This window comes from Melitaea cinxia, chromosome 19 (assembly GCF_905220565.1).
Source record: "Melitaea cinxia chromosome 19, ilMelCinx1.1, whole genome shotgun sequence".
Lineage (NCBI taxonomy): Eukaryota > Metazoa > Arthropoda > Insecta > Lepidoptera > Nymphalidae > Melitaea > Melitaea cinxia.
The window spans coordinates 8,121,156-8,136,554 of record NC_059412.1 but is presented as its reverse complement, the minus strand read 5'-3'; the positions used below and the strand labels follow the sequence as shown (position 1 = coordinate 8,136,554).

Below are 15,399 nucleotides of genomic sequence, written 5' to 3'. Positions count from 1 at the left end.
GTTAATGAATTTTATCTCTCTTGGATACATTCTTGATTTTTTAATTCTTACATTTATTTCATTTTAATCAGACAATTATAAACAAAACGCTTTGACTTAAAAAATATCTTTATTTATATCTTACAATGAAATAATTAATTAAATATAAATTTATCGCATTAAACTAAATGGTTCATTTAATAAATACATATAGGTACACATAATACGTATTAACAAGAGCCAAAGGTTTTCTTTTAGAAACAATCAAATTTTATTCAAATAATCCAGAATATCAATATTTCACGACAATTGCTTGACGTATAGTACAGCTTTTTTTCATTTTTGCTTACAATTTGCATTGTATCCTATTGATGTTTGAAAACATGAATTTAAATTTTTGGTCTAAATATAATCGCTGCACAACTTCATAAGTATAAATCAAATTGTCATCGGAATCATCCACCTTTGTACTTTGGACATGAACTTTCCAGAAATTTTGGCGTTTCTAAACAAGTATTTAAGTTACTTGAACGCCTTTGTGGCGCGCGTATTACTTAGCAAATATATTTGTTTTTAAAAGACTAGTTATTATATTTGCTAAAAGGCGATAATCTTCTAGTATAAAATGTATAAAAGTTATGTTAATAGAATGTATTTCATGTCACTACGTTAAAGAATGTTTTGGTAATGTTTGTGAACTCAAAACTTTTGTGAAGCGGATATGATCTCTGAAGACATAATCGTAACCGAATGCATTTACAAAATCTTGCAATCTGCAGCAGTACATGTAGCCCTTTTTAACATTTCTCCACTCAGGGTTTTTCATCCATTCTACCTCATCACATATATCGGCACAAAGCACATATGATGCTGTCACGTGGGGTCTTAAATTAGGTACGTTCACTTGGATTATGGCGAGGGCCTCTTCCTCTTGTAGATTTATAACAACCTAAGCGAATAAAAAAATGTTCTTATTTTAAATGAAAACTTTTACGAATGGTCAAGTGGAATGATATCAGATGGAATGCATTACATATTTCCTTAAAAAAATCTCATGGTCGAAAAAAGTAAGGAATAAAAAATCTTTAACTCAAAAACAATGTACTCGTATACATATATATAAGTTTAATTGAATCCTGGCCTATAAATGCGCAAGACTTGCCAATTTTAAAATGTGTATATCCACCACGATGCTATTTACAGCAGTTTGCTGTAAATAACATCGTAGATTAACTCTAATCCTTCTACTTGATAGAAGGACAATCAGATAAATAAATAAAATCGAGTATTTTGATCAATATGTTTAACAAACACACACGGTCGTGGGTTTCGAGCTAGTTGCCACATAGCTTGGCAATTATGTGCTATTTACAGCTTCACAATACAATATTTTTACATCCGTTAAATAGCTTACAAATTGAATTGTAGGAAATGACTACAGTATTTGTATTGCTTTTTTTCATGCTTTTCACACTACATTAAATTGTTTAAATTGGTATCTGTGCAATTTTCAATTTATTTACCTTCCATGTAAACCGAGGAGCTGGTCGATCTTCAACTATACTTCTGTAAGTGATTATAGAAGGTATTCGACCAGCATCGGAATTTGTACCTGTCCAAACTAATAAACTATAATCGACAGACTTGGCAAGAGACCTAACTCTCTTTTCAACTTCATCCCAGTTCTGTGAATAAAAAAATATTGAATCGTAATAAATAATCATATAACCCGGTTCATATATAAATATGTATTTACTTTTTATAATTGAAATAAATAGAATCTCACCTCTGTTCCACAAGTGCTCCAGTGAGGTGAAACATTTAAATCGTTGTATGTTGACACTTGTGGATATCCCGGTGCTACATCTCTTGGGTTCACCAGTTGCCTCTTTTCGAAACAACATGTATCCCTACATTCATATATATCATTCGAATTATTCGGTAAATATTTACTTCCAATAAACTTAATTGGTCCCTTAGGAACGGAATTTGCCAAAAATTTATCGATTTTGTTTTTTGCGTAAATTGTAACATTTTCATCTTTATCGAAGCAAACCTCATAGACATCCAAAAACTGACGTCCGAAACTAAAACCTACTAATAGAAGCTCTGCGTTACCAACATTACACTTCTTTCCAGTAGCTTTCGCTAAGGGTGTATTTTCCTTGTTACATTTTAAGTTATTGTAATCTACATCTGTTTTATTTATTATAAACGTATCTTTTCCAGCACACATCGCCAATGCAATCGCGCCAAAGTTAGCTTTACTGGATAAAATAGAACTCTCAGGACAAGTGAAGAAGAATAATTCATTCTTCGATATTCTAAGTAAATCTCCAATTGTTTCAAATACAGGCCAACGCATACTAGGAGTTAATATTAACGGACGGTGCACAGTAAAATCGTTTTTAATGTCAATGAAGCAATCTAAAAAGGTGAGAATTTTATTAATGTAAAGTATTATAGTTTATTATAATATCTTAGTTAAATGTCTTTTAGTTAAGTTTGTAAGTACCTTCAGAATTAACGTTAAATGTACGATTAATGTTACCGAAATCGTTGCTGACTATACAAATGAAATTTCCAATGTCGCTGGGTTTCATTTGTCGTACTATATAGAAAGAAGCTTCTTCAATTTTCTCACCATTGTGTAACCAGGTGACCTAAAATTGTGAAAAAGTAATAGTGTTAACTATGAATGAATAGTAATTTGTGTACTTTAAATTAAAATAATTGATATATTGCGTCACTCAAATAAAAAAATTATTAAATCAAAGCTACTTAATATTTGGGTATATAAATTGTTAATGATCCAAAACAAAACATTTCAACAAACAGTACTATAGAAGTATTTATAATACTTACAGTGGGTTTTGGATAGCCACTAGCACTACAGTCTAAGTAAACTAATGAATCTTCAATATACTCTATATCAGTTTCTTCCGCTGCATCAAATTGAGGCTTGCGACCAACAACTATTATCTTATGGGTTGAATGCGATGATATAAAATTGCTCACTCTGCAGCTATATAACCCTGAATCTGATTTTGTTATCTTAGGTATAGACAATTCCCCAATATTTATAAGTCTTCCATTCTATGAAAAAAACATAAGCGTATATACCATTTATATAATTATCAATACATTAGTACTTATAATAAAAATGTAAAAGTAATACGTTTTATGTACGCTAATCTCAGAAATGGCTTATCCAACTTAGATGCGGTTTTCATTAACATATTGTGGTAAGCTGTGGTTAACATTTAGTGTTTGTTTCATGTCAATCGGTTTATAAATAAAAAAATTATGTCAATTTTAATAATCACGTTGAATATGTAAATAACCAAACGACGGTGCTTATAATCCAAAATAAACCAAAAGATTTATCCAAAAATTGCTGTCCAAAGTTACTATTCCACGCAAACAAAGTCGTAAGCACAGCTAGTTATAAATATAAATGAATCGCAAAAATGGTCCAACAAGAAGGTTCTTAGGGAATAAAAATTAATAAGAAACAGTTAAAAAATTGAAAAAACAAAAAAAGTAAGGAAAATATTAACTTTATGCGTTTTTTTTAAATACTATATTCTAGGTCATGTTCAACCTTTTTGTTAAGTTTTTTTTTCACTTTATCACTCTTGCGCTTATGAGTCCCGCGGTAACATCATCTCTCACCACCATGGGTAGATTGTTAGAGATCTCTTACAGAGATAAGTTCGCCCTTGCCAACATCCTTTTTATAAATGACTTATAATTAGTTTTTTTTTAAAGTGCGATAAAGAATATAATACATAAGTCGGCAAACAAGCGTACGGCTCACCTGATGGTTTGTGATTACCGTAGCCAATAGACGCATGCAATAAATACTACAAGCATCACAACCGCATTGCCGATCCTTCCCCCAATTCACCCCAGGAGCTGACAGTTGACAGTTCGCAGGACCTGTCCTGTACAGCTAGCTAGTGTACAAATAAAATAAAATAGAACATTGACGTATGTACCTTAAACCAACGCAATAAGTCTTTTTCGTTATGTGGTTGATTACATTTAATATTTGCTGTCATTCCCTCTTCATATAATTCTTTAATAGTGACTGTGTCACTTCTTGGATATGCTGTGAAGATATATAAGAAGTTTTTAAATAATAATTACACAGTAGACTAAAATTATTATCAAATTAATAACTGGACATAAAAAACATGACTACAATCTTTATTATTAGACCACAAGAAAAGAGGAAATATGAAAAGATTAAGCAAAATGTACACATATACATTCAAGTATACTATGATATATAGTTACATAATATCTATTTAACTTCTAGCGTCGTAAGTTCATTTGAATATTTTATGTCCTATAAAGAATAAAAACACGCAAATGAGAAGAGCAATTGGTATTTGTTTTATACGTACGCTGAACGGCTACATAAATCTCCTTCGAATCAGATCCAAGCGAATTTTCAGCTTTGCACTTATATGTGCCCGAAGATTTTTTGTCCACATTTTTAATTAATAATGTTCCATATTCATCTACATCGTACCATTCAGTGCCTACGATGAAACAAAAATTCTATATTGACAGTAATTTTTTAGTTCTTTGCAAATCTTTGAATGATGCTTAAATTTGTTACTTTATAAGTAAATGCATAGAATAACGATATTTTTGTTTAAAGAAATTATCTACTGCTAAACAAAGTAGGTATATGAATAAACAAATATATATTTTAGTTTTATTAATTTTGAGATATAATTGTGAATGAAGGTTAATTTAAAACTTATGTTACCTAAAGCTATATTTTGTTCATCAAGTGTCCATGACACAGTTGGTTTTGGTCTACCGTCGGCCTGACATGGAATTCTTAACACCAAATCTCCTTCTACGGCGTCCAAAGTTTTATCTAGTAACTTATTTCGAATAAAGGGAACCGCTGAAATAGAATTTATTAAATTTAAATAGAGTGGTTCTGGTAAAAAATTCGACAAAACTTTTTCTAATACTGAGCCTTAAACGAGTTATAAACTTCACTGTTTACCATAAGGCTTAAAATAAATTACCTAATACGTGAACTTCGTACCCGACATTAACTGATTCTATAGAGTTATTCACATTGCAGATGTAATATCCTTCATCTTGTAGTTGAACCCGAGGTATTACAATACTATTATTTTCATTAGCTCTGAAAATATATAAAATTGTAAATTAGTAAACCGTTACATTATTTAATCAATAGTAGTTTTGTAGCAGGATACTGCGGGATGCTCAAAATCTGGAGCAGCCCGTCTGGGAAAGTACCTCAGCCTTACAAAAGATTACAGGTAAATTAAGACCGCGCTAATGTAGCGTTGTGTTTCTGTGGTGAGTAAGGTGACCAGAGCTCCTGGGATGGACCAGGGGTAGTCAGCAAGGCACTTACGATGCTTCTATCGTTCTACCATCAAGGCAGGCCATTTTTGATACCCTAGTCATATAAATAAAAGCACGTTTTCCATTTCCATGTTGATGATACGTACCAATGTGCTCGTCGTAATTTATGATGGCCAAATATTTCATTAAATGTGTGTAAGTTGTAATTCTTGCTTGTTTATTTATTATTAAATGAATTAATTTACCTTAATTCTGTCGTCACAGTTTTCGAATCTAATTCCCTGTACGTCCATTTTTCTTCTGGTGGCAGATAGCCATCATCAAAGCCCGAGAACGTCCATTTAACTTCTGGTACTGGGTACCCATCAGCAACACAAGGCAACTCTAAAGTACTTCCTACTTGAACGTTTAAAACTTTTTCGGGTGACATAACTTTTAGAGGATCTGTAAATAAAATTTCAAGAACTTAGTTTTTACTTTATCAACTGCCTCGTAACGCAGACATTTTTATAACATAATCACTAAATTTATTTAATGTGCAGTAAGTTAAGTAAGTAGATAGATGATATTTGTAGTTGTGTAATGTTTGTGTAGATATTTACGTAATGCATTATCTATAATATAAAAATGAGTCGCTGAATGTGTTGCTAAGCGCAAAACTCGAGAACGGTTGGACCGATTTCGCTAATTCTTTTTTTTAAATATTCCTTGAAGTACGAGGATGGTTCTTACGGAGAGAAAAATTCTAAAAAAAAAATAATAAAATTAAAGAATCGACTGTTAGGCGATACGTAGTTCGCCGGGTCAGCTAGTTATTAAATAATTTCAAGTTATAGAAATTATAGTAATGGGTCAAGAGTATTTACCGTAAACGTTTAAATTTACATTTTCCTTTGCTATCCCTAAATGATTTGATGCCTCACATGTGTATACACCAATATCTTCTATTGAAGCTCTGAAACTATAAAAATAATAAATATTAAATGTAATTGTTATTACAAATAGTATTAAGGAAGTTAATGAAAGGAGTGAGTTTAATGACAGCTTTTTCTGTTTTTTTTTATTATTAAATCAGAGTAAGAAGAAGACTTTTTAAGACTATAATATAGTTATTGAGCAAAATATGCTATAAGGTCAACTTAGTTCATAATTGACTTTTAAACATAAATTTTATTTTATTCATCAAAATTAAGGTAATAGATTACGTTTAATACATATATCATTAATTTATGGTAGGTATGTATAATAATGATATAGAACGTTATTTATGTGTAATACTAACCGCAAAATGTTGTCGTACGGACTACGGTATTTGCTGTCGCTAGGGATTTCATAACTATTTTTGAACCATCGTACTTTAGGTAAAGGAAAACCATCGGCGTTGCATATAAGTGTTACTTGTTCATTTTTCTTTACATTATAGTTTTTATTATTTAATTCAATAGACGGTGGATCTAAAACCAAACGAAAGGATAATAAAATTTGAACAAATTCACTAAAAAGTTATATATACGTTACGTATTTCAAAATGAATGTCCGAAATGTATGTAACTCTATTATTGTTGTATTCTTTACTGCCAGGTTTTCATAAAAGAAATATTCCCAGCAAAAAATAATAATGTTGAAATAATGTCGTTGCAGCTCGTATTATCTGAAGACGAAACTCACATTCAACGTTTAAATAAATTACGTGATAGTCTTTTCCAATTTCATTGTTAGCTTCACAGATATAAGTTGCAGTGTCATCTTTTTTTAAATTTTCAATACGTACAGTTTCTCCATTCTCATCTATTTTCTTCTGATCTTCAAATTCGTCAAGGACATACCAAGATAGAGTTGGTTTCGGTCTACCCTGTAAGAGTCTATTATCACATTTTTAAATATTTTCGTAGTTTATACATTAGATATATTCTTAACACCTGTTATATGATTCTTGATATTTACCTGCATTGTAAATCCACATCAAAACCCACCTTTGTAGTATAAATAGTAACACTTTTGTCTATTTTTGGTTTTTCTAAAATAAGTAAGTAAGTAGAAAATGTCTTTAGGTATTAGTGTATAGATTACAAAATAAAAAATAATAATGGCTCAATTTTAATACTCACCGATTCCAGATATATCAACTTTAAAATTAATTATGTTTTCTTCGTCTTCGTTTCCAACTTTTACAGAATAATTTCCTTTCAGTTTTAACTGCATATTTTTAATACTTAAAATGCTACTATCTGACGACAAGTTGAAACTGTCATTTACAGTGATCTGCTTATCTTCCTTGTACCAAATAATCGTTGCCTGTGGAAAAGCATCAATGACAAGTTTCATTTCAGCAGATGCACCGTACTCTACAACTATATCTGAAAAGTATTTTAAAGACTTAAAATTATATAATCTGCACATTATATCATATAATATGTACATATTTTGTAATTCTTTCATGCTTTTTTAACAACAGTGTAGTCTACTAACCTTTTGGTTGTTCTATGACGTGAAAATAGCTTTTCATACTAATATTTACAGATTTAGCATCATTTCCTTCTGAATTAGTGCCTCTGCAAGTAATTGTTGAATTTTTTGTTACTTCGTTTATAGTGAGTACGCTTATATAGTCGTATGGTAAATCGACTGGTACCACCTATAAAAACAAATCATATCGTGTATGTATATTATTAGTATATATAATATAATAAAGTAAGAAAAGGCTAGAAATAACTGAAAACACTTTTACATGAAACTATATATGTATATTATTTAATAATACATATGTAAGATATTACAGTACGGACATTGAGTTGCCTACTGTTAAGTACAAATGATCGATGTTACGCAAAGCAAGAGTATTTTTTTATTCTAACTGTAAGATTCCAATACAATTAAATAGTATTATGCAAAATTTTGTGAGTGTGAGTGTCTAAATGATAACTGAGTATCTTTGTGCAATAGCTACTTACATTGTTTAATACTGATTGGCTTACCTTAGACGACCAAACTGCACCAGTCGTGTCGGTCCACGTAACTTTAGGTTGAGGGTACCCACGCAATTTACATTTTAAGGTAATAGACTCGCCACGTTTCACCACGATTGTTGGATCGCTTAACATATTTACAGTAGGTGGCAATGTTGATATCTTCATCCCTATATTTTAAATAGAAACTTTAATTTAATGGGTCAAAGATTACGTATAACATATAACTTGCTTTTTGTTTTATCTAAACAAAAAATATAAAAAAAGAAGATTTGATTTTATTTTTTCTAACATTGGCCAACTGAAAACGTAAAATAAAAGTAAATTTAGTTACGAGTGATATTCTCTACTTACCTAAATCTGATTTTTGTGGCTGTATCGGTGTTGATGATACTCTGGTAATTTTTTCACCAGTGTTCATAAATCCATTTATCTGTATAAATTATTTATATTACTATCGATCACTATTAACAATGAAAGATGTAAAATAGTAGTAGTAGTAGTACAGGTATTAGAAACTTTGTATGAAAATCAGTTACAATTAGACCAAATTTGGCACATTTTCTTTTTGTACTGGTAGGTTTAGTTTTAAGAATCACGTTTACTACTTCTGTGTCTAAATTTTTAGCTAAACGTGTAAAACAAGCAAATCCAGATTGTGTTTTTGTGACGTTTCAGTAAATAAAAAACGTGAATAGATGTGATACCAGACGTATCATATTGTTTTGGAAGAAATTCTGCAGTAGTGTTGAATAGATTCTAAAAGCTGTGTGAAGGAAACGAGAGAATATAGAAGTATTGTGTCAAATAAGACCGAAAGAGAGGGCTTTGAAAATAATACATTTCCAGATACTAACTGTGTTAAGGGACGATACAGAACCTTATTATGTAATTTTCAGGGGCTTCTAATATATATGTACATTAAAAGTTTAGTGAAAAGTGCTTTTCTCACCGCAATTCTGAATGGCTCTGTGGGTGGATGAAATGGATCCGTCGTATAAAACTGATTATCTCCATTGATTAAAGTTACCGGTAATTCTTCGATAATATTATTTTTCAAATCTCTTATTTCAACTGTTTTCAATGCAACGTCTCTGTCTTTGTTACTTAGTGCAATCGATAAATAGGACTTAAAACCTGGATGTGCATGACAAATGTTGTATACAAAATATCAGTATAATTGTTGATTTGAGTTCATATATTATTTTGACAAATAAATAGTCCAAACTATCAAACATCGTGTGACAACCTTTATAATTAAATTGGAAGTAATTCCGAGAAAATGGATTTTCAACAGTTATTGATGAAGCGTCCTTAATTATTCTTCATAGCAGTAGAAAAGAAGTCATTGAGATAATAGTGTCAAATGAATGTGTGATTTTATTTTTATTTAAAATTTTATTTTTCATTGCAAATTTTTAATACGAAATAGAAGTGATTGTAATATTTAAAGTTATTAATTTTATTTAATTATATTTATATTCTAAGTTATTTTGCAATTTTTACCTGGCAAAGGCAGTGAAGATGTATCATTTAGTGATAGAGGCTCTATAACGGAAAAACCGTGTTCAAAGCATATGGATGTGGATCCAGTTACAACAACTGAAGTACGACGAGGGCTCCTTAAATTGACTATATAAACTCCAGGCTTCGTTTTAATTCTGCGGATCTTAAGAATTAATTAATCAATTATAATAATTAATAAATAATTATTTAAATAACTACTTAATTTAATTTCAGTAAGTAAAGGAGAAAATATTATTTCATTTTATTTTTGTACTCTTTTTTTTTTCTTTTTTTACTATGTAAAAGTGTTTGACTATATTTATGCAAGAAAGTAATAAATAAATAAATAAATAAATAATATATTTATTTCTGTACTAATTGTGTTATATTGGGGTATTTAAATGAGCCAGAACACAACAGGAAGTATCTTGCTCAAAATCTAGAGCAGCCCGTCTGGAGAAGTACACAAGATACACAACTATATAAAACTAATGAAGTAGTGAGATATTCATGTTATTAGTAAGGCGGTTAGAAGTTCTGGGGAGGGCCGGGTACCAACGTGCGTAGACTAAAATAACTGCTTACCATCAGGTAGGTTGTATGCTTGTTTACCGACCTAGTTCTATAAAAAAATATGTAATATTAAATACTTACAGCAGTGCTATCGGTACTTGCAACAGTGTCTGTTTCTACAACTTTACCATCCGTATCAATCACATCAAAATTTGGATAGTCCCCTGATATAGACACAATGACATCCCAAACTTTACTATCTACTGTAAACTGAAGGAAAATAATTTTAAGATAATAATTATCCAGAAATTGTTTACATTATAAAATTTATATTTTCTATCACATCTCAACCCAACGTAAATTTTATGATGTATTAAAAAAAACACAATTATTATAAAAATATCCGACTGACTTAAAAATAGTTTTACTTGCAAATAATAAACATGCAGATAAGAGTGTGAAAAATTGGAATGACGTCGGATTTATTATTTTTCTACATACTCTACGTCTCTGTGAATATATTTTTTTTCAATTACTTTTAGTACTATCTTCCTCCTGGAGTACATATTTTATGGCACTCTATATGTAAATCAAGTGTAACCTTATAGTTTACACAGCGTAACAAGATTAATTTAACTACATATACATATATTAACAGGTATTTCAGTAGTTGACTAACAAAGTTAAGAGAAATATCAATGTAATATATACATACCGCTATTTTGTTTCCATGGCCACTTTCAAACACACTTTGGCTCAACGTTGTCTTCTTTTCCGTGATCGATGCTATGATGTAATTGATAATCTATAAATCATACAGAATACAATATTTAGTATTTCAATACAGTAGATGATGACCATATAATTCATCATTACATAGTGTAAAACAAAGTTGCTTCCCGCTGTCTGTATGTTTAGATCTTTAGAATTACGCAACAAATTTTGATACAGTTTTCTTTAGTATAGAGTGATTTTAGAGGAAGGTTTATATATATAATACATATATAATATAGTAGGAACACTGGTAGTTTTATTTCTTGCGCTTATGTTGCAAATCTTTTTTTTTATATTTTATATTTAGAATCAGCATAGCAACCGTGCGAAGCCGGGGCGCTAGTAATTCATAATTGTAAACTCACCTTATTAATATCATGTTTTCCAATATGAAACACCTGACCTGTCGTTGCTTCAGCAAGTTTGTCGTATACTACATAATCGTTATCAGAAAAGCTTCCACATACTCCAGTTAGGAGGAAAGATACCTAAAATTGATGCTTTTAAAAAAAATTGCATATTATGCAATAACGAAATATATAATTGTATAATTATTTATCTTATTTACAGGTGACAAACTACAATTTCACTAATTTCTCTCATTTGGGTTTAGTTTAGATTTTGCTTGGAGTAGTTTCTTTTCGACGGTTTACAAAATATTATGTAAATAAATTATAATAGAACATAATTAACAAAAAATAAACAACAACCCACAGTACTTTTAAGAACAAAAATACTATAATTCAAATTAATATTTGTAGTCCAATAATAGTAAGAAATTGTCGTAAAAAAATATGTATACGGAAAAGTTTGACGTTTTCTAAATAATTTATCTCCTAATCTCAAATAGGAGGCAAGTAAACAATATATCTTTCCAAAAAACTAAATAAATTGATTTGTAATTGTCATTCGCAAATGATTAATAATAATAATATTAAGTAAGACTTGTGTGAGGAGAAATAAAATAACTTTAAAAAAATTAAATCAACTGTTTCACCTGAGTTGATTTTTTTTGGCTTAAACTTTTTATTAGCTCCAATTTCGTGTGATCCTTGGCCGAAGCGTCCGTGAAGACATAGAAGAATGAGTTAGGTTTGCTATTCTGTAATGCCAGTTCAATACCACTCATTGCATATTCGGGACAATCGCCTCCAGAACCAGGAATGATTTCAATATCATTCAGCGCTCTTTTAAATACATCTTTGTCTCTCGTTATTGTACGTAGTTTGGTACCTAAAGAATAAAGCAAAAATTTTTTATTATGTATATGCACTTTAAGGAGTAAATTAACTTTAACTTAACTTTAACTTAACTTTCTTATTGTGAGCATTTTAACTGTGGGCGTAACGAGTGTTCGCACCTTAGAATTCTCTAACAATTTTATTACGGATGCTTTAAGGAAATATAAACATATTGATTTAGTCTTTAATATCAACAAAGTTGATTGAGAAATGAAAATTTTTATTTTAATAGGCGTCCAATAGGAACAGAGTTTGCAAATTACGCATATATGTCTGCGGGCGTCAAATAGGGGTTTCAAGTTTGTTTCTCATATAATCCGTCCGTCCGTCATTTTTTTCCAATTGCAGAATGAAGTTTAATTTTTGCACTATTGATTGAACATGAATAAATAGTAAGTAAACTACGCTCAAAAGGGTGAAAGTTTAAATGAGAAATTCACTATTTTTTAATCTGAAAACATCTATTTTTACTACTCGACTGCTAATTAAAAATGAGTGAATACTTGTTTTAGTTTTTGTGAAAATTCTAATCTTAGATAGACGAAATAGAAGATAAAATTTGTATTTAAATCTGTTATTCCTGCAGTTAGGAGAGTAATCTCTTTCTATAGACGTTTTTGATAAGCATTTTAGAAATTAAGGGAAAATCACTCACATCAAAATCATTGATGTTACGTATAAAAGTGCCTCTTATTTTTGTATAAGTATTATTTTACACTTTATTTTTAGACCTTAGGTTAGGTATTGGTCTAAAATAAATATATAATAATCAAATATAATTACTTAGTATCGATTTAATTTTTCCGCTTCAATATACATTAAATGTTTTTCTGTCATATTGGAAGTACAAATTTTAGAAGCATGAAATTTTAATTTTTGAATTTTGATTGCATATAACATAAATAAGTATCCTAGCGTTTACGGAAATTCTGTATGATAAAATAGGAGATAAGTTCGTATTACTGAATTCTGTCTATTTCTATTAGAAAAAAAAATGGATTAGGACTATCCCGTTCCAAAACCTAAGTGTTTTGAAACGCAATTTTGAAAATTCGTTTCATGCTCAATATTAAGGTAAGCTCAACCACATCTCAGTGAAGGACGCGTCCTTGAGTTTAACATTATTTAACAAAACCAATTAAAAACATATATTTATATTTTTCAAATAAATGAGTAAAGAACGATAAATATAATTAACTTATTACTAATATTAATACAGAGAAAATCGTACTTACCGGGATCGTTGAACGTTACCAAAACAAATTCGTCTATTTTTGAAGAATTCGCTTTGAGAACAGCATCGAATACCTCATTCGTTTTACTTATTACTTGAGCAATATCGTCCCCCATGGAACCCGTATCATCGATAACAAATGTAAGACTACTCTTTTGATCATGCCCATTAGCATGTAACAAACTATAAACTAAAAAAATATATAAAGATGCCAAAATTATCATTCTGGACAAATACGTTATATCAACTCAACCGTTGCACTAATACTGAGAAATTAATTATCTTCAAACTTATTACTCTCGTATTACGTCGTTTGTATGGATATTGAATTACAGTAATTTTATTTGTGTCAGCTAATTGATAAATATTACGAGTAGTCTTGGCTACAAATGTTATATTTTATATACATATATTATTTTATATATAGATGTTTAGTAATCGTTCTGTGTGAGTGATGCAGTGGAGTAGCGTGATGGATTTAGCTGTAATCGTTAGCCTACATGAAAAAAAGGCCTATATCCAGCAGTGTGGTGTTACAGGCTAAATTGTGCTACAGACGCTAGTTGAAGAATGATAGTTTGTGTTGTGTGTTTTCTCAAAACGCCAACCCTAGATTTTTTTCTCCTGGGCTCCATTAAGTGTTAGGTACATGAGTTGCATATATATTGCATTTTACATTCTCGCAGATATTAGTATTTGAATAAATAAATAAATGATTTCTAGCCGGGCTCCTTGTGGATCTCCCACCACGGCTCGGATAGCTCGCTAAGCTATCGGTCCCGGTTACAAATACCTATGTCCTATGGTATAATCCTTATGACGACGTGTTAGCGCAGCGGTCACAGCACTGGCTATTGCGCTGGCTGCCGCGGGTTTCATGCACGACAGACATTTGTATTGGACATATACTCGTAAATGTTTGACGTGGTCTAGACGTTTGTGCTTGTATATTGTGTGTATTTTTGGACCCCGATATAGGGGTAAATCCTACTGGGGGCCGTTGAGTGTGAAGCGCTTATTTATTATTATTAGAGAAAAGAATTATAAGCTCACCCGTAGTGGAGCGGCTTAGTAGATTAAGTACTGACTCTTCTCCTATATATATAAAGAGGCTTATAATACATGCAAATTCAATCAATCAATAAATCATACAAATAAAAAAAAACACATTTTTACACATAGAAAAAAATTAAATAGATAAGTCTTAAAATCGATAAATGTAAAATATTTTAGTATAAATTTTTTAATTTTTATTTTTGAATGGCTGCCAACTGGTGATACACAAAAAGAAAATACATAAAACAATTACATATAGTTATAGGCAATCAAAGACAACAATTGCTGTATGGTTACGGCAGTAAGAATACAGCCACCCCTTCTCTTCCCGTGGGTGTCGTAACAGGCGACTAAGGGACAACACAGTTCCAGTAACATCTTTTAACTCAATAAGCCGACCGATGGCGGGATAACCATCCAACTGCAGGCTTTGAAATACACAGACCGAAGACGGGCAGCAGCGTTTTAGGTGCGACAAAGCCAGCCCTGCGGTCACCAACCTGCCTGCCTAGCATGGTGACTATGGGCAAAACACATGAGTTCACGCCATTTTTGGCGCGAACTTGTGGAGGCCTACGTCCAGCAGTGGACTGCAATAGGCTGAAATGACGAAAGATAGAAATTATTGCTTATTGCAGCATACCTAAAAATACTGAATTTTTTACATGAAGTAAATATTAGTACATGTATCCTTTACTCTATAGCAATAAATGGGTCTTGAAAAAACTAACTAGAAAATATATACAAGAGGTGATATCGTTAAAAA

The 15,399-nt window shown here is 30.7% G+C and overlaps 1 protein-coding gene across 1 annotated transcript; it reads right to left on the bottom strand.

Annotated features, from left to right (window-relative positions):
* Positions 1-226: 226 nt before the first annotated feature.
* On the bottom strand, positions 227-13,839 carry LOC123662720 (hemicentin-2-like). Its single transcript, XM_045597523.1, has 25 exons — positions 13,579-13,839; positions 12,100-12,335; positions 11,468-11,590; positions 10,893-11,133; positions 10,470-10,591; positions 9,816-9,978; positions 9,262-9,446; positions 8,664-8,742; positions 8,319-8,479; positions 7,813-7,978; positions 7,452-7,700; positions 7,288-7,360; positions 7,012-7,205; positions 6,581-6,797; positions 6,210-6,304; positions 5,589-5,787; positions 5,034-5,155; positions 4,763-4,906; positions 4,392-4,529; positions 3,981-4,093; positions 2,845-3,075; positions 2,495-2,642; positions 1,766-2,406; positions 1,503-1,664; positions 227-928 (listed from the first exon to the last, which is right to left on the bottom strand). The coding sequence occupies exons 1-25, from the start codon at positions 13,799-13,801 to the stop codon at positions 644-646; spliced, it is 4,710 nt and encodes a 1,569-aa protein (XP_045453479.1). The 5' UTR covers positions 13,802-13,839; the 3' UTR covers positions 227-643.
* Between the last annotated feature and the right edge of the window lie 1,560 nt (positions 13,840-15,399).